The 19,891-nt window shown below is 42.0% G+C and overlaps 1 protein-coding gene across 1 annotated transcript in view; it reads left to right on the top strand.

The window, feature by feature from the left end:
- The window catches only part of UVRAG (UV radiation resistance associated), a 99,973-nt gene that overhangs the window by 73,930 nt on the left and 6,152 nt on the right, over positions 1-19,891 (top strand). The window contains exon 13 of the mRNA XM_010007185.1: positions 12,117-12,208. Coding sequence (XP_010005487.1) covers positions 12,117-12,208 — 92 coding nt within the window. The remainder of the gene's footprint in view (positions 1-12,116; positions 12,209-19,891) is intronic.

Raw genomic sequence — 19,891 nt, 5'->3', positions numbered from 1 at the left:
TGGACTAGTTCTTCAGAGGTCCCTTCCAATCCCAATCCTTCTGTGAGCCTGTGGAAATGAGAGGTGACACCACTGGCTGTGCCTAGAGCCATGTCTCCAGAATAATTTTGGGGACCAACTCCTGGTAAGCATGCTCTGTGTGTTACATCAGTTGTGTACTATGTAGTTGTCATCATCTCTGTGCCTTAGCTCTTCAGCCTGAATATGTGTTTAAAATACAACCAAAACTTAGTAATCAAAAGGAAAATGGATTCCTGATATAGTTAAGCTGACATAAACACATGTGATTTGCCAAGTTAAACTGCTTCATAGTGTATATAAGCACTAGATTTTGAAATTGAAAGAGATAGGAAGGTGGGAAGTCTGTTATCAAGCCATGGCACGATGTGTTAGTGTAGGAAAAAGATGTAGTATATAATTTTTCTTAACGAGTAGGGTGTGTGCTCTTGAGACAAAGCTTGACTTTCAGATATAAAGTGTTAACACCTGTGGAATTTATGGACCTCATCTGTGAGCCTCTCTCTTCCTTCAGGAACCTTCCCACTTTCTGCCATGGGTAGCATTTCCTGAAACCTTGCTTGCTTTAATGGATAAAAATTACTCTTATCTGATATAAGCAAGGAAATGACAAGTTGTGACTTACTTTTTTTTTTTCCCTGAGTTTCTTTTACCTTTGTTCTTTTAATGTGTAGTTTAACCAGGTATGTTTTGTGCTCCCTGAGGCAGGGTTTGTCTTGTACTCCTGTGCACAGGATTTGGCATATCAGGGCACAAATCCTGTTTTGAAAGCTTTGGGTATTAACCACTGCTCAATCTTCTCTAAATGCCTTTCAGGTTTATTTTGTACTGTGGTTGAAGTTTAGAGGAAGTTTTTCTCAACAAAAGGAGTAAAAGTGTCTGATAATGTATTTGGCTTATTTACTACTTGACCAGACCTGAACCCTTGGAAATCCAGAACTTTAAAGTGTTTTGTTTTTCAAGAGACTGGAAATAGTAAAGGGGCTGCTGTATCTTCCTTGGCTTGCCTTGTGCATAATTCATGTCAGTATTTCTCAAGTTTACATTGTATAAATAGGAAAAAAAGCAAGTTCTGGTTCATTTTAGCAAATAGAAGTTGCTGGTTTTCAGAACTATGATTGCTGAGTATGTGTTGGTTTAATTCTCCCTGGCCTTGGCTTTTAAGTTGGAAGGGAAGAGAGGCCCAGAAGGACCTTGAGAGGATCAAGAGGTGGGCTCATGCCAACCTCATGAAGTTCAACAAGGCCTGGGTCAGGGCCACCCAAGCACAAATACAGGTTGGGCAGAGAATGGAATGAGAACAGCCAGGAGGGAGAAGGACCTGGAGGTGTTGGTCGTTTAAAAGCTCAACATGAGCTGCCCATCATGCACTGGAAGCCCACAAACCAACTGTGTCCTGGGCTGCATCAAAAGCAGTGTGGCCAGCAGGGCCTAGGAGGGCATTCTCCCACTCTCCTCTACTCTTGTGAGACCTCCTCCCTGGAGTAATGTGTCCAGTTCTGCAGCCCTCAAGACAAGAACAATGTAGAGTTCCTGGAGCAAATCCAGAGGAGGCCATGAAGATGATCCAAGGGCTGGAGCAGCTCTGCTCTGGAGCCAGGCTGGGAGAGTTGGGGTGTTCAGCCTGGAGAAGAGAAGGCTCCAGGGAGACCTGAGAGCACCTTCCAGTGCCTGAAGGGGCTCCAGGAAAGCTGGGGAGGGGCTTTTTACAAGGGCAGGGGGGGATGAGACCAGGGAGAAGGGTTTTAAACTGAAAAAGGGGAGATTTAGATATTAGGAATACATTCTTTAGTGTGAGGGTGATGAGACACTGCAAGAGATTGCCCAGGGAAGTTGTGGAAGCCCCATCCCTAACAGTGTTCCAGGCCAGGTTGGATGGGGTTCTGGGCAACCTGGTCTACTAGGAGGTGTCCCTGCCCATGCAGGAGAGTTGGATCTAGATGATCTTTAATGTCCCTTCTCTCCAAACCAGTTTGTGATTCTTTGATATGAGATACTATTTCCATTTTCAGGCTGCCTTAGTGGCATTTGGTGTTGGCTGAATGTTGTTGTTATCCTGATAGGAAGCAGGACTTACACAGGTGACACTGTTTTTTCTATACTCCTTGAATGAGAGGTTTTCCATTTGGTTGAAAGTTTAGGCTTCTTTAGAAGTCAATCTCCTTTGTCCACTACAAGTAGCATAATGGATGCCTGGGAAGCAGTTCAGCCTGAATGAAACATGGGGTTGGGAGCTGGGAATCCTGCAGTTCTTCCTATGTTTAGGCTTTGTGACATGGGCTGAATCACTTTCTCTTTGAGTAAGGATTTCTCTTAGCAGAAGCCTCTTCACTTGAAGAAATAGGTTTCCCAGCATTGCATTGAACTAGACACTAGAGTAGTACCTGGAAAGGTTGGACCAGATGATCCTTGAGGTCCCTTCCAACCTGGCATTCTAGGATTCTATGATTAAAGAACAAATAGCTGGAAAATTCTGTGTTTGCAATACCTAGTGGAGTGCACAGTTTGTGCATGCTGAAATAATTCTGCAGGTTCCTCTCCTGCAAGGTACAAGGTAAAGCTGGGGTGATGCCAGATGTGACAACTGCCTGGTTTTGGAGTGAATATGAAGTTAATAAATGTAGGAGTGAGTAGGATCACACACAAAGTTCCAGAACCCTCTTTGGAAGCTTCATTATATTGCTCTGAGCTATCATTGAGTCATCATAGAGTAGCTGGGGTTGGAAGGGACCTTAAAAGCTCATCTAGACCAGCCCCCCCTGCAGTGAGCAGGGACATCTTCAACAAGGCCAGGTTTCTCAGAGCCCCATCCAGCCTGACCTTGAGTGTTTCCAGGGATGGGGCATCTCCCACTTCTGTGGGCAACCTGGGCCAGTGTTTCACCACCCTCATTGTAAGAAAATTCTTTGTTGTGCCTAGTCTGAAACCTCATCACTGTCAGGGAGAAGTTCACAGGCTTGGGTGTGGATGTTCATCTGCCTCCCAAGCTGATGAGATAACCCCAGTCTGGCCATGCAGCCTTTCAGTCTGAGTCTAGGCTCTGGGCTCCAGTCATTCTGATTTCCAACCAGGACAAGGAGGATGAGTTCACTGTACCTTCCTGTGCCTTCCTGACAATATTGCCCTTCTGGTGTCTGTAGGTAAAAAGCTAAGCTTCAGATGTTCTTGTGTATCAAAAAAACTATGCTCAGGGAGCTAAAAACATAGAAGAAAATGCCATATTTAAGGTAAAGGGACAAAATGTTATTTGTCTTTCCCCTTCTGGCTTTTGCCCATCTGACCTTTTGTTCTCTGCCTGCTGTAATGATTTTTAATACAAAGTTCAGGATGAATGAGGTTGTAGGAAGTAAATGTGCCCCATGTCTTCTAATCCAGTAAACCACTTTGTAATAGTGAGGTGTTTTAAGAAGTTCTGAGCTGAACCTGGAAAGGTTTTTATTGTGTAGCTTCATCTCATCAAGCTCTAATGCAGCAGCTGAACAGTAAACATGGTTTTAGTAACTTGAGGGTTTCACTGGGGAATGGGGAGGCTTTTCTGAGGCCAGTAACTGCTCTGTCTTCTAAATTGCTTTCTTTTTTTAATGTTCTTTCTGTAAAATGGTTTTGGTATATGAGAGGCACCTTTATGGGCAAGGGGGGGGCCCATAGATGTTATTTTTATAATGAGCCCACTAACCACCACATTTTACTGGAATAGTTTACTTATATAAGTGCCTGTTTCCCCCAGCCTGTCTTGAACAATGGTTTTCCATATCCTTCCTGGGATACCAGGCTCAGACCATGAAGGCTGACATTATAGACCTCTCTGGAGGGATATTGTGTTGTGTTTACTCTCAGGAAGGGCTTCACAAATCCAAGTGAGAGAGTCCTGGAGGAAACGTGGCTTTTGGCTCATCTAAATGTTTAGTTCTACAGTGTGTTCTGCATGTTCTCAAACACGTACTCCTATTTCCTTATTTTCTTGTGGTCTATCTCCCATAAACACTCTTGCTGTGAAACCAAAATCCAATCTTAAATATTGCCTACTATCACATTTCAGTTTTAAAAATTAGAAGAAAACTACTTTAGAAAGGTTTGGCAGAATATGACACGTTGTTGAATGTTGGTGTCCAGGCTGCTGTTGGTTTTGAATGATGATTAGACTTTGTCTTTGGGTGGAAATGAGGGGAAGAAGCATCTTAATGTAATTCTAAGGCAAATCAAAGAAGGTAGAAGGGAATTAAATCTGCTATTAGATGAGAATATAGTTTCCCTGGTTACTTCTGAATCATTCCTGTACTTAGATTTCATGCATGATTTTTCCTCTGCCTTTCAGGTGAAGAAAGTGCATGAATATTCTCTAGGCTGGGAGGAGAGGAAAGGACACAGGCTGTTCTTGAGGCAGCAAGAACCAGGGAGTGAGAAAAAGTATGAATTTGATGCAGTTTGTCAGAACTGAACCTGTTAGAGCTCCACTCAAGTGTGCAGATGCTTGGCCAAAATGTATCAACATTTCCCATCTCTATCTTGGACCAGTGACCCTGCAGCATCTTGACTGTTGGTTATCACTGTTACAGATCAAAGTAAAAGAGGAGGAAAGTATCTTACTCATAGCAACTTCTACCTCATAAATTGGAGGGAAATTAGGCTAGTTTAGACTAAAACATTCTCTAAACACAAGTGAAATTGTAAGAGGCTTTTGGAGGGACAGCATAACATGGAGTTATCTCCTGTTACTGCTTTGATTGCTGTTTGTTGTGCCTTATTTGTTATTGCTAAATCAAAATGGTAATGGGAGTCCTTTAAGATGGTTTTAATGAAGGCTTTTTAAAGCATGCTGGGTCAGCTTGAGGAACTTTAAAGCCTGTGCCCAGTGGACTAATGAAGGACATGAGGCTTCAAGGCAGTTGATGTAACTTGTTTTCCTTGTTAATTTAGTACTCTTAGAAGAATTGCAAAGTAAACATCTGCTTTTCAGGGTGAACCTCTGAACAGCCTTGAAATCTACTTGGGAGAGGGAGGAAGGCAGGCATTGGCAGATCAAGATACAAGTCAGCATTTCCATGAAAATAGATGTATTTGAGCACTCAGTTTAGTTTACATGAGAGTGCCATCCCTGTGTGCTCCTTCTGAAAGCAAATTGAAGACTTCAGGACTTGTTATCATCACACTACTTGCTATGATGCTTTTTTTTTTTCCCCTCTTCTGCTTCTCCAAGAAGCTTAAAAAATCCCTCAAACAAAACCTTAGATATACTTGCAAAGTGTGCTAGATGTGTACTGACAGACTTTTAAACATGAAAAATGAAATGAAGTGTTAAATGTTTAGTTTTAAATATGATATCTACTGAGCTAATTGATACCACAGTGTGTTTCACTGATGTTGCAGAGGTTTTCCAGTAAACCCACATAGCCAGTCAGAGCTAGATGCAATTAAACAAAGGCAAGCAACATGTTAAGAAGGCAGATAATCTAAAATTTTATAATTTCCCCCAAAAGATATAAACACACACAACTGTTTATATAGCAGCAGGCATTATTTCACTGATCCCCCAAGGTTGTTTATATAGCAACAGGCATTATAACAACACTTTCTGTTTTCATTATTGCAGTGCTTAGTCATCTGTATCCCAGCCAGTGCTCCTTCATACCCTGGAAAGTCATCCAAGATCTTGTAAAACAATTAACTATGTCATTTTATTAAAAGTTGCATTTTATATTCCTGTCCCAGCATCTGACATCCTCTGAAAACCTTCTGTAAATTCTTGGCTTCTCACCAACAGTGCGACCTTGATTGAAAGAAAGCTTTTGCTTCTATTTTGGTTTGTGGGTTTTCACATTTGTGGAGCACATGTCTTTTTTAAATGCTTGATGCTATCAAGAAAAGCTCCTTATTGTCCTTGAAGTAATTCAAAATAGCCTGGAGAAGAGGAGACTCAGGGGGGACCTTCTCACTCTCTACAACCACCTGGAGGGAGGTTGGAGGCAGGTGGGGTCGGGCTCTTCTCCGAGGCAACCAGTGACAGGATGAGAGGGCCTGGCCTGAAGCTGCACCAGGGGAGGTTTAGGTGGGATATCAGGAAGCACTTCCTCATGGAAAGGGTGATCAGACCTTGGGATGGACTGCCCAGGGCAGTGGTGGAGTCCCCATCCCTGGAGGTGTTCAGGGAAAGGCTGGATGTGGCACTTGGTGCCCTGGTCTGGAGCTGTGGTGGTGTTGGGTCATGGGTTGGACTTGATGATCTGAAAGGTCTTTTCCAGCCTCAATAATTCTGTGAGTCTGTGAAAATTGCTTGACTGCCTTAACAGTACAGGAGCCTGCACAGTGTAGCAGAGGGTTAGGTCCTCCTCTTGTAGAGATGCAGAGGATGCTGCAACATCAAGGACCAGTCGCCTGCAGTAGACACTAAGGGAAGTGCAGAAATGCTGGAGGTTTCAGTGTTTTATGCATAACATGTACTGAAGTGGTTGGTATTTTGAACTTTATTAACGTAGTCTGTGCTGTAAGACTGCTTCCACATGTCTTAGAACAAGATGGATATGGCTGGGGAAACAATATGGTAAATGATGAACAGATGAGTTCAGAATTGGAGTCATTCTCTGCTCCCAAAAAAGGATATTCCAGTCAAGGTACTCTGTGGCTTCTGGCTGGAAGTAAATGTATATCATTAGTCATTAAATACTGTTGCAGGAATTAGTGTAGGAAATGGGCTATTCTTCTTTGCACATAAATGCAGGATATCATTATTTTTCTTAAGAGGCTATTCCTTAGTGGCAAAAGCCCTAATTTTGATCTTGGGTGCAATCTGGTATTACTCAGAAAGATAGTCAAATGGGGCTTTTTTCTTTTTTCCCAGCCAATTTATTAGAAAAACTTCAACAGATCTTGTACTCCTTATCATGTGGACTTTATAGGAGAGTGACTGAATCATAGAACCATAGAATGGTTGGAGTTGGAAAGGACCTTAAAAATCATCCAGTTCCAACCCCCTGCATGGGCAGGGACACCTCCCAGCAGCCCAGGCTGCTCCAAGCCCCATCCAACCTGCCCTTCAACACTGCCAGGGATGGGGCAGCCACAGCTTCTCTGGGCAACCTGGGCCAGGTCTCCCCACTTTCATAGTGAAGAATTTCTTCCTAACATCTAACCCAAATCTCCCCTCTTGCAGTTTAAAACCATCACCCCTTGTCCTCTCAAGTCTGCAGGTTCTTATTATAGTTGACAAAGGAGGCACCTACACTTGACAAGATTGAATGAATGAATCATGGAATTTGTTACCTTTTGAAAGGTGGTGTTGTTATCTGACATGACTTAATTAACAGTCTAGTTGACAAAATAAATTACTTGGAAAATGCTTGGATGGCAGGAGTGGTTTAGAGACACTCAGGGTGGAGCTGCTTCACTGCTGGGGACAGTCAGCTTCCAGTAGACATTCGAAATGTTGCACAGAGGGAAATGCAGGTAGAAACTGTAGCAACTGAATATATATGTTTTTTTTCCCCTTTTCCTAAAGAATCTAAGTCAATTACACCCAGCTTGTTGTTAAGTTAATTTGTCTGTCATGCCTCACCAACAGCCAGGACTGGGGCTTTGTTAGCATGCCCTTTTTTCCTAGCCTTTGATGGGAATTAAGGTTTAAACATTATTAGAAAGCTCATACAAGTTTTAAAAATTAAGCTACCTTTCACTAGAACCATTGTTTTAAAGGCATCTCATTTCAGCATTTATGATTTGCTATGATGTTGAAATAAATAGCAACTGTAATACAAAAATACCCACTAGTATGATGGGCTGGTTTACTGTAGAGTTGGCCTTAATATAAATGTAATCTCCTCTTTCTTCAGATTGTTCCATACAGGTACATCTTGAAATTGTCTTAGGACAAACAAAACCCTCAGATTTTACTGTATTCTATTCTGTTGACTGTATTTCACTGATTTTACTCAGCAAAACTCAGACTTTGCTGCAGTCTAGGCAGTGACCTTCTGACAGTTGTAAATATCTGTCCTCTTTTCCAAGCCTTTTGCATCATGCTGAAATGCTGAAGTTCATCACACTGGATTTTGTAGTGTCAGAAATTTGGGGTAGAAACATGAACATGCAGGTGGAGTTTTCCAGGCATGGTTTACTAGCCACTTCTTCAAGTCTCTCATTAAGTAATTTGGAATGATGTCAGTTAATGAAGCCAAATGTTAAATGTTGAAACTTCCACTTTTTGAGATGCGTTCAAGCAATAAATCTGTGTAATTGGAAGAAATTACCAAGGGGATTTATTTTTTTATTTTCCCCTTAAATATCCCTGAAGTTATTCTGTCTGGAGCTGTTCATAAAATATGAGGTATCTTACCTTCCACATCTTGTGTCTGTGGAGTAAAGTGTTGCTAATAACTGGTATCAGAGCAGACTCAGGCTCCTGTCTGAGGGGTCTGATGTCTTCAGCTTATTTGTTTCCCAGTTCATGTTTACTAGGTGTTTTTGTTCAATCAAGCAACATTTCACACAGCACTTGGGAAAACAAAGCTGTATATGGGAGCTAAATATTAGTAAGGAAATGGCAATTAATATTTTATTACTTGAGCCTAGTTAATGATTTGCTCAGAGTCCCATAGAGAACACACAGTCATAAATGTGAGCAAAAGTCTAGGACACTTGTTCCCTCAAATTAAAACAGGCACGTTTTCTTTGGATGGCCAGGTCTGTAATATCCTGAAGGAACAATCTCATTTTGAAATAAAAAGCTGCTTTTGCAAATGCTGCTTTGTTCCTTTGGAAACTTAGCCTGGGGTGGGTGGAGGTGGGTGATGTTTAATAGCAACAATTGAAATGTGAAGTCGGTTTCTTAGGAGAATCACGACAGCAGAGTCACCTCTTCCTGCTTTTGTTCCCCTACCCAGCCTTGGTGTTTCACTGCACTCCTCCTCACCTCTGTTCTCTTTACATCTTCCATCATGCTAAGCTTTCAGTTCCTTTTAACTCTCCCGAGCAAAACAGCTGTCTCCTCTCCCTACGTTTTTCTCTCTTTAAAATTGATTTTGATGTTAAAAGGAGCTTGTGTGAATCCTGCTGTAACAGGTCACGGGTGGTGGTTATTACTGGTGTTCAGTGTCTTGCTGTTTATTGCATGAGGTGGAGTAACTATCCCTTTATGTGTGGGAGGGAGTAACTATCCCTTTATCTGTGGTGTTAATAAGGAAAGGTGTATAAAAAATGCTTTATGGTTTGGGGAGAACACTTACTAATGTGGCAGCATTAGAGGAGAAGAGGAAGAGGAGTTCTGCTCTCTTAAGTAAAAGAGAAATATTTTTAGCTTTTCCCCCTTCATGCTTCTCTTTGCTGTGTGCTGTAAGTGTGGTGGGTTCTATCATTCAACACAAACAGAAAGATTTCTTTTTAGGGCATGTGAGACCACTGAGAAGTAGGAGTTAAGCTTGTTACATGAATGGGGAGGTAATTTTATAACCAGATTAAAACCTGGGAATTAACTCATGACTGATTCAACTGCTTTTTTTTGTTAGTGTTTTTTGCTGTCAGGAGAAGGCAGATGAGCTTTTCAGCAGCTTTTGGGTTAACATACAGATTTGTTCCATAAAACATTATCAGCTTCTATTGATATAGCCAGATAAAGCAACATTGCTCTGCTTTTAAGCCATTACAAAGCCATGTAATGCAGCTTATAAAGTTAAAACCAATTTTTTTTCTAGAGGTTTCACAAAACCTGTTTCCTTACTTAACTTACTGTGCATCTCTGCTATTTGCAGTGTGAAAATGTGTTTTAACAGAAAAGGTATTTTTGCTCATGTTTTGAAACAAGTCTCACATGCATCCCTCTGATCTTGGCTGTTGAGAATAGAGAGATCCCTTAATCCAATTATTTTCACACCCTGAAACATTAGAATTCAAGAATGACTATAAAAGGGGTATTTTATGAATATTTGGTTGTAGGGGGAGGAACAAATGTAATGTTTTTGATTTTGGTATTTGTCTTTTTTCTTTCATTTGCCTTAGGCTAGTTCTTTGGTTAACCAAATCCACTGTAATCCCATCAGGAGAATGTGGTGATTGTTTAGTAATTTATATTGTATGGTTGTCTTAATCCAGGTTCTGTCATTGTAGCAGAAAATATGAATCCTAGCCCACCATATGACTCGACTGTGACCAGATGGAAATAATAAAGTGTGTAATAAATGGCCTCCTGTTGTACAGTGCAGTTCTGAGGATGATTTTCTTCCAAAGCAGTTTTTCTTTCTAAAACTCAGATAAGCACAGACATCATTCCCAATTTCAAGAGTTTTTATCTGTGAAAAACTGATTGATTGGGAGAAGTCATTGATCTTTGTAACCCAGAGGATCCTTGCCCACACCTTAACTGAGCTATGGGAAGAGGTGTGCAGCTCTGAAAACCAAATTTAACTGAGTGGGATCGTTCATGTTTCAGCAAGTATCAATCAAGAATCAGTATCAAATCTGTGCAGTTGCTTAATGTGGATAATCAGAGGCTCACTCTGACTCCTAGAGGCTGTTAACATCTGCTGAGAACTGCATATAAGGTTGATACTGCTTCATTCCAGGAGTCCTGAAGATATTGGAATTCAGAGGGCTGTTTTTTTCCATGTTTTAACTACATGAAGGAAAGTTTCCTTGAAGTTCATAGATTCATAGTGTGTGTGGGTTTGGAAGGGACCTTTAAAGGTCATTTAGACCAGCCCACCCTGCAGTGCACAGGGACCTTTATGACTAGATCAGGTTGCTCAGAGCCCCATCAAGCCTGACCTTGAATGTCTCCAGGGATGGGGCCTCCACCACCTCTCTGGGCAACCTGTTCCAGAGCTTCACCACCCTCAGTGGGAAGAACTTCCTAATGTCTGATCTAAATCCACCCTGCTCTAGTTTAAGGCCATTGGCCCCATATCCTACCGCTACAAGACCTTGTAAACAGTCTCTTCCCAGCTTTCCTGGAGCCCCTTCAGGCACTGGAAGCTGCTCTCAGGTCTCCCTGGAGCCTTCTCTTTTCCAGGCTGAACACCCCAACTCTCCCAGCCTGGCTCCAGAGCTGCTCCAGCCCTCCCAGCATCTCCATGGCCCTTCTCTGGCCCCTCTCCAACAGCTCCATGTCTCTCCTGTGCTGAGGGCTCCAGAGCTGGACACAACACTCCAGAGGGGTCTCAGCAGATCAGAGCAGAGGGGCAGAATCCCCTCCCTGGCCCTGCTGGCCTCATTTCTTGTGATGCAGCCCAGGACACAATTGCCCCTCTGGGCTGGGAGTGCACATATTTTGCTCCTGTAAGTTCAGACTTGCAAGACAGACAGACATTTTCCCTTCCATCTCCTGCTTTCTTTGGAGTTATTTTTATTTGGGGGACTTCTTAGATAAGTAGTGTATCATTACCAGCAGTGACAGTTACACTGTGTACTTCATTTGATAACCTGAAGGTAAAAAAGCAAGTTGTGCTTTGCCTGGAGTCAGTGCATTGAATCTTTTCATTTACATTTGCACCCACATGGGAGCTAATACTTGGATTAAAATCAGTCAGTGTTTGAAGCCTTTCTCTTGGCTACATGGCATTGTTTTTTGAGTGCTGGGATTCATTATGAGAATAATAGCAGCAGTTAAATGTTCATGTAAACTGTATAAGGAACACAGATTTAGATCCCTTGCGTGACACGATGTATTTTTACTAGTTGATATTATTGTAACAGTTCCACTGCTGCTTCCAGCACCCATTGACACACACAGGGTGACAGATGAGGCTTGCACACAAATACATGTTTTGCATCAGTGAACGTAGGACTTTGTTTTGAAATGTGGTCTTTTCACTTCCTGGCTGGATTTTTGTGAAGCTGTGAGGCTGCTCTCCTGTTACAGGTAGGAAATAGAAAAAGTGTCATGAGGTTTAAGAGTCAGGTTGAGTGATTGTCCCTGTTCTTGGGTGGCTTTTGCTAAGACAAAGTTATGAGTATTAAATGGAACATTTCCTTAAGGGGAATAGATCTCTTGGAGTGCCTTGATTATCCTACACTTTCTTTGAGAACCTAGGAAATGAACTGACCAGAATGTTGTATTCATTGGAATCTGGGCTTTGGAAAGCTGTGCTAATTTTCATTTTCTTCTGTCCCTGTAGCTTAGATATCAACATGGGCTGAGTACTCCAGATCTAAGGCAGACTCTTCCTAACCTGAAAAACTTCATGGAGCTTGGACTAATGGTTAGATGGTAAGTATTTTTTTGGTTTTTTTTGTAATTAGAAAGAGGTGGGAGCTACAAAAATGTAGCTGTAAAAATTACTCACAGACAAGCAGCTGCTCTTTGTAAGGATTAATCATGCTTGGTGACTTCCCCAAATTACAGGCCATGTAAGATGTCCACAATATTGCACATTTTTCTTCTGCTTTTGTAATACCATCTGTGTGATGGGCCCATAATGCTTCTTGCAGGAGTGAGGGGGCAGGGGAAGACTGTTGGAAAAGCAGTGCTCTTCACTAGAGGCAGATGAATTAATCATTCTTTTAAGAATGTATTTAAGGATAAAAAATCAAAGCAGGCTGGTTTCTGTCTTAAGAAGACTAAAGTTAGTGTGGACTTCTCTTGCAGCAGCCTTTAGTAATTCTCCTTAAACCCATTAAACATAAGTAAATGTGGGAGGGACAATTCACTAGCAAGTGCATTTCTGCAAGTGTTAGATGTTTGTATTCTCATTTTTAAAATTCATGGTCTTTGTATTGTGTGTGCTCATGCAGCCTCTTCTCTTCAGCAGTTTTGTCTTCATTCTTGGGGTGCCTGCATCCCACCCAAACATTAGCATTGTTCTCTTTTAGGGATCACTAGGTTAATTATTCACTGCTCCAAAGTTGCACAGATCTTATTTGGTCCCTGTGTCATTCCTGATCACATGCAGATGCCCTGGATACTCCAAGGTATTGAAAATACCATCCAGTGTGAGGATGGTGAGCAAAGCCACCAGCTTTTGCTGCCATATGATCTAGTGATGATATGAGCTCCTTTGCTGCTTCAGCTGATCTGAGAAATCAGCTCAAGTGATCAGCCTGGAGAAGAGGAGGCTCTGGGAAGACTTCTTAATGGCCTTCCAGTATCTGAAGGGGCTCCAGGAAAGCTGGGGAGGGACTTTTGACAAGGGCATGAAGTGAGAGGACATGGGGTAATGGATTGCAGCTGGAAGAAGGGAGACTTAGGTTTAACATTAGGGAAGCTGTGGCTGCCCCATCCCTGGCAGTGTTGAAGGGCAGGTTGGATGGGGCTTGGAGCAGCCTGGTCTGGTGGGAAGTGTCCTTTCCCATGCAGGGGGTTGGAACTAGATGATCTTTAAAGTCCTTTCCAACCCAAACCATTCTGTGATTCTATGAAATAATTTGTTCTTCCACATGTTATGCTAAATGGGGGTGAAAGAAGGTCCTTCTAGTCTTCCTAACAAAAACTTCTTATTCCTAATAAGATAATGAACTACAAAGCACTAGTAGCCAAACCTTAATATTGTGGGGCTAGTATCATAGGGGAGAGACTCAAAACCAGGCTTGAACTAGTTTTTACATCTCTTGTGAAATGACACAAAACATTGTGGCACTGGCCTTTCTTTGCCAGTGGTGTTAAAGTTTTTTAGGGCTCTTTGATTCTATCTGAAGTCTTTACTTGTTAAACCAGCAGGTAGCTCAGCAGGGCAGGTACAGAGGCAGAGCATAGGCTGGAATTTGCAGCAGTGGGAATATTTGTCTGAAATGAAGGGAAAAAAAAGTGTTCCATGATAAATAGTTTGGGGCTGAATAACAATTGCTGATATGCAGCCTTCTCTTCTGTGCTCATTTCTGCAACTTTTCAAGGATTTTACTGTTCCAGCAGTTTTCTTCTTGCTGTATTTTAGTAGGGTCCTAAAATCTTGTTAAGCTCTGAAAGTCTCTCCTTTTTCCCTTTGTTCCTGCAAGATACAGGACATGGGATGAGCAGAACATCAGTTCTAACGACGCTGTGTGGTCAGACATTTTTTTATGCCAAACCAAAAGCAAGCTTTTTGTTATTGCTCCATTTCAAAGAGATAAGAGCAGGTTTCAAGCAGGGTTAGTGCCTCAGAATAGCACTGCTGAACACATCAGGCCTTTTGGGATAAAAACATCTACATCAGTAGATAACAGTGATGAAAATTCTATGGGAGATGTCATGTCACAGCTCTTACCAGCTTGTGTTTCTGTGTCACTCTTTGCCTTTGTTATCTTTCACTCCTTGCCCAGAAATGCTGATCCATGTGAGCTCTAAGCTAGCATACAAATCACTTATTTTGGGAGCAGAGTCCTGGCAAACAAATGCAGGAGTAGTATCATCTTTGAGCAATACTGTAAAAAGTGATGCCTGGTGGAAATTCAGCTCAGCCAACAAAAGAGTACAGGGAAAAGGAAGCTCAGTCCTTTGTGCCATTTTATTCTGACAGTAACTTCAGGCACTGCTGAAGATTCTCCCTACTTTTCTTCTTTTTTCTTCTGCAAGATGCCTGAAGAAAAACTTTCTCCATCAGGAAGATATTACTGTGAGTTTTTGGTGTGGCATCCATCACTGGGATGTAAAAGTCCTTAGATGTTGTGTGGTCTCCTAAGCTCATCTGAAAACAAAGGGCCAAAACACCAAACCCATGACTTCTGACACACTTGTGTGAACTGATCAGTGGAGTGGGAGGGATCCAGGTCATGGATGTCTCCTTTGGTCTTGAATAAGCAGAGGTGGGATGACTTGGGGGGGAAGTGTTAAATGGGAATAACTTTCAAAGCATAAGAATCTGTTCTTCCCTTCTGGTGTGTGTTGGCTTTGAAGAACTGATCATGGAAGCTTTGCTTATGCCTTAGAGGTTTTGCCGTCATATTACCGGGGCTTTTTTTTTTCCCTATAGGTGATACACAGTTATTAGCAAGACAACCCCCATTTTTGGGCTGGATAATATTTCAAAACATGTAGGAATATTAAGCAGAGTTCTCTGGGAGTATCACATTCCCTCCTTCTCCTCCCATGAATGTCCATGCTCCATTTCCTTCTCACCTCCAAAGCTTGTATGGATAGTTGTTCATTTTTAACATTCTTTTTTTAAGGCTAATGATTCTAAACAATGCTTCTTAGTGCTTTCTAATAATATAAATGGAAATGAGGCTTTACAGGGAGTCCAGCTCAAGGGGAAAACTGGCTAGACTTTCATAATTGGGCATTGCAGTGGAGCACATTCACAGCAGAGTACAGATGCCCACTGTCTTGTGGATAATATCTGATTACATATTTTTAAACAAGCATAAAAGTCACTAGCTGTTAAAATGAGGATTTGAAGGCATTTTTTGTTTTCAGGGTACTGTAGGTGAGTCATCTGATACCCTCTGCCACCAACTGTACTCAGGGAAGGATTCCCAGGTTATCCTTCCTTTGCAGGAGAGCAGGAGCATGTGAGGCAGTGATGCCTTTTTCTTATCTAAAGTTCACTTGCACTGCCTGATTTGTTTGGGTTTTGTTGCTCAGCTGTTGGTTTTCAGTTTCTTTTTCTGGCATTATAGTCGTGTTTTGATGAATTTAAGTTGTGTCAAGTCATAATCACTGGTAAAAACAACACACTGTACTTAATTTCACTTGGAATGACACTGTTCTTAACTCCCAGCCCATGCATGCTGCTGGGTTTTGCTTTGGGCTAAAGATATGTGTGTTTCACTGCAGTCTGGAATGGAGCTGACTCCTCTAGATACTCAGGGTAACTGAAATGGCTTGACAGGGTGCTGAGCCACCTCATATGAACTACAGTAGTACCTAGAAAGGTTGGACTAGATGATCCTTGAGGTTCCTTCCAACCTGACATTCTGTGAAATACTTTGTTATTTCAGGCTTAACCTCCTTCTCTGCCAGCCATCCATTTAGATTTCTGTGCTAAGCAGTTTCTTTACACCTTCAGATTAAAAACAAGCAGCCTCACAGCTCTTACAGAAGATCCCACCAATTTCTACCTGAGCAAATGAAGCAATTGTCTTTCAAGTCTCTGCTTGAGGCTTTGACAAGCTCTGTTGTTCTGCCTGGAGCTCTGGGGCAGCCCTTGGCCCTGTTGAAGGTCTGCAGAGTCCAGTGCCTTTTGCATCAAGGTTTAATTGCATTGCTGCTGGATCCCTCTGCCTGGTGAGATTTGTGTTGTTTTGGTTACTCAGGCATGACACTGAAATGATTAATACATGTTTTCACATCCCAACACACATGATTTATTGCAGCAAGCTTGCAGGTCTACAAGCTCTGCTTCCCTCTTCATATCTCTCCTGGCACCCATATTCTGCTGTGTTTACTTTTCTTCCCCCTTTCCCCTACTGCAAAATATTATTCCTACTGTATGTAGACAAAACCAGGACAGATCTCTTGGCTCCTGCACACACACTTACGGATGCTACAGAACTGCAAAACTATCTCTTTCTCTTCACAAACGTTGACTCTTAAGGTGAAAGATGATGAGCTAAAGTTGTTGTTGATTTACACTGTCTCAGTTGTGGTCCCCCAAATCTTTTCTGTTTCCTTTTTGGGAATAATTCTCTCTGTTGCCAGTTTTTAGGCCTGGAGTCTCATTGGCTTCCAGAAGAGCAGCTCATTTTTAAGATGAGCTTTTGCTGGTATCATAGGGCCCATGCAGTTTTTATCTTAAATTCTTTTTCTTTTCAGTGTGCAGCTTATTCCAGCTTTTGAGAGAGGCCAAGTCTTAGCATAGTCAGTACATTCCTTTTTGCCTGCTCATATTTGCCTTCTACAAGTCAAGCTCCTGAGATCATAGCTGCATCAGATCAAGAGACTTTCATTTTCTCTCCTATTCTTCACCTTAATTTATTCTGTGTAACTTTTGAGGGGTAGCATTTGTGATGATTGAGGGCAAGTAAAGAGCACACTGCAAACTGAAGGAGTCCAATGGGAGGGAGGGCTTTTTCCTACTGAATAGATTAGACAATAAGCTTATCTAATGCTGGCAAATAGAAGATATTCCTTTAGAAAGTCTTGTCTGTAGCCAGGGAGATATCCTTTTGAGCCTGCATTTAACAGCTTTACCCAAAAATACCTGCATGCCAAGGCTTGAATTTGTATTTCAAGGGTATGTCTTGATTCATATACTGCTAGATTCAAGAGGAGACTAAAACTTCATATTTGAGTTAAGAAAACCTCTAGTAGCTTAATATATGAACATCATTATTTTTTTTCAAAGCACGTGTCAGAATTTCTCAGCTGCCAAAAGATGCAGTTTCACCTTCATTTTGGCAGCCTCCCTTTGCAGCCCTGTCACTGTGGTGTGTTATTGAACCAGTAATCTCTAAGAAGGTGAGAAACTATTCTTGCTTTTTAGTGCAGTTGACATGATATTGGCTTGGAGCTGCTCTTGGAGCTTCAAACATTTCGGATGGCTATAAACCAACTTAAACACCTTCATTTAGCATTCTTACTGCCATGAGGTCATAGTTTGCAACAAAAAAGATCAAATGGTGCTTAAGTTATTATTTTATTTTATTTTATTTTTCAAGTATTCTCATACCAAATAGCTGTAGCTGTGGATTTTGGCTTTTGGCCAGACAATCAAGATTTAGTATTTTGACCAGCTGTGATCCAGTAATGTTCCTCAGAGGGAACATTTTGTGGGGAGGAAAAGATACATATTTGAGGCTGTGAATTGTATTCTGTCTCTCATACTGCTTTACAGTTTCTCTGAGCCCCTTGAAGACAGATTAAATAATCACAAGTGAATCTGACTGAAGAAACTTCTTGTATCAAAAGTGCAAACAGATTACAACCAGAATCTGTTCGCTAAGAAAATAATTTGAGAAATCTCTGTGTCCTACTTCAGTGGCTTTATTTCATGTGTTTAGAGCATGGTCTCTGTGCCTTGTGCCTCAGGTCTGTAAGAATGCCCAAATGGACTGATTATTAACTAGTGAAAACTAATATTTTGGGGAGAAAACAGCTACTTTGTCCTTTTGCTGCCAGTAAAACAGCTGAAGTTAGACTATCATGAATTAGCTTTTGAGTTTGGGTTGCAACTGAAATATTGAGGTTGGTGATGATGTCATTCTCTTATCCATAATGTCCAATAAATCTGAGGTTTCTCTTCTTTTTTATAAACTGGTTTGAAATTCTGCTGCCTGATAGCAGTTTGGCTCAGTCCTGTACGTTACCAGTTCTAGGCTGATCCAACTTGAGGACTTAAAGTCATTAAGGCTTGATGGCTGTTCATCAGATCAGGTTTTATACTCCACCAGGCTGCTCTTTTTGGACAGGTGTCCACATCTGTTTGCTGTCTCAGAGGATGGGCCAAGTAATTGTGGCTGGAAGCTGAAGCAGCTCAACCCTAGTAATTCAGGTGAAGGTTGCACCTTAGAGTGAAGGGTTGTGCTCCTGCAAGCCTGACTCTTTGTCTGGACTTGTCCTTAATGCAGTGCTATGAATTCTGGAAACAGCACAGCCTTTTCCTCAAGGAAAATGCAGAAGGAATAGGAACCCTCCATCAGCTGCTTCCTTTCATGGAGATCACTGGCAACCTAGTATTTCATTGAATCATAGATGGATTGAATGATGAAGGGACTGGAACACCTGTCTTATGAGGAAAGTCTGAGAGACCTGAGGCTTTTTAGTCTGCAGTGGAGAAGACTGAGAGGGGATCTAATTAAAGTCTATAAATACATGAGGGCATCAAGAAGGCAGGGACAAGCTCTTTTGACTTTAGGATGAGGAGCAGTGGATTCAAGCTAGAGCACAGGAAGTTCCACCTCAACATGAGGAAGAACTTTTTTCTTGTGAGGGTGACAGAGCCCTGGGACAGGCTGCCCAGAGAGGCTGTGGAGTCTCCTTCTCTGGAGACTTTCAAGACCTGTCTGGATGCCTTTCTGAGTGACCTGCCCTAGTGTTTTTTGGTCCTGCTCTGGCAGAGGGTTGGACTCAGTGATCTCCAGAGGTCCCTTACAACCTCAACCGTTCTGTGATAGAACGGCTAAGGTTGGAAGGGACCTTACAGATCACCTAGTTCCAACCCTCCTGCATGGGCAGGGACACCTCCCACTAGATCAGGTTGCTGAAAGTCCTGTCCAACCTGGCCTTGAACACCTCCAGGGAGGGTTCATCCACAACCTCCCTGGGCAACCTGTTCCAGTGTCTCACCACCCTCTTTCTGAGCTCTGTGCCTCTCTGTAAATACTACTTTGGAACCAAAATCTCAGTTTGACTTCTCATTCTCACCTGGGGAGAGGTGATGGAACAGAAAAAGACCCTGTGACTTAATTGCTTAACCCACTGTACCTAGAGCCATTCTGGTTTCATTTTACTTGCCTGCAAGACTACAACCATTCTTCTACTTAAAAGGATGCAGAGAGCTGGTCACCTCCCATGTTTGCCTCGTAGACACTTGTCACTCAGCCTAAACTAGTTGCCTAGGTTGCCCCTTTGCACGAGGAGGCATCCTGAGAGGGATCATAAATGGGTCTGGAGAGGGTATTACCCACCCTCCAGGGCTCATTTTCTTTCTTCAGTGATTGTGGAGAGAGCCCAGGCAATGAACTCTCATCTGGCTGATCTCCAAGGTCCTTCATGCATATTTACTTTTATCTAAATGCCTTAGATAATGTTTGATAAGCATTTAAGCCATTCTGTTGACTTCATTCCTGTTTTCTCAAATTTGGGCTCTTATCCCCCTATTTATTCCTGACTGAGGCTAAACCCATCCTGTTCATATTTATTGGCAGCAATGGACAGTTTCAGAAATCTGCCCACATGTGTCTCCAGCAGCTTAAAACCTGGTTTTGCAGCCTTGAATAAAGGTGCATTTCATTGCATGTAGTTTAAGGAACCTGGCTGCAAGTCCTTTTTTGTTCTCATTCATTAGTTTGAACGTGTGTGTGATAAATGAAGATCATTCCT

The sequence above is a fragment of the Chaetura pelagica genome, unplaced genomic scaffold (assembly GCF_000747805.2).
Source record: "Chaetura pelagica isolate M959 unplaced genomic scaffold, ChaPel_1.0 scaffold430, whole genome shotgun sequence".
Taxonomy (NCBI): Eukaryota; Metazoa; Chordata; class Aves; order Apodiformes; family Apodidae; genus Chaetura; species Chaetura pelagica.
Note: the sequence above shows the minus strand (reverse complement) of the source record. Positions and strands in the feature narration are given on the sequence as shown.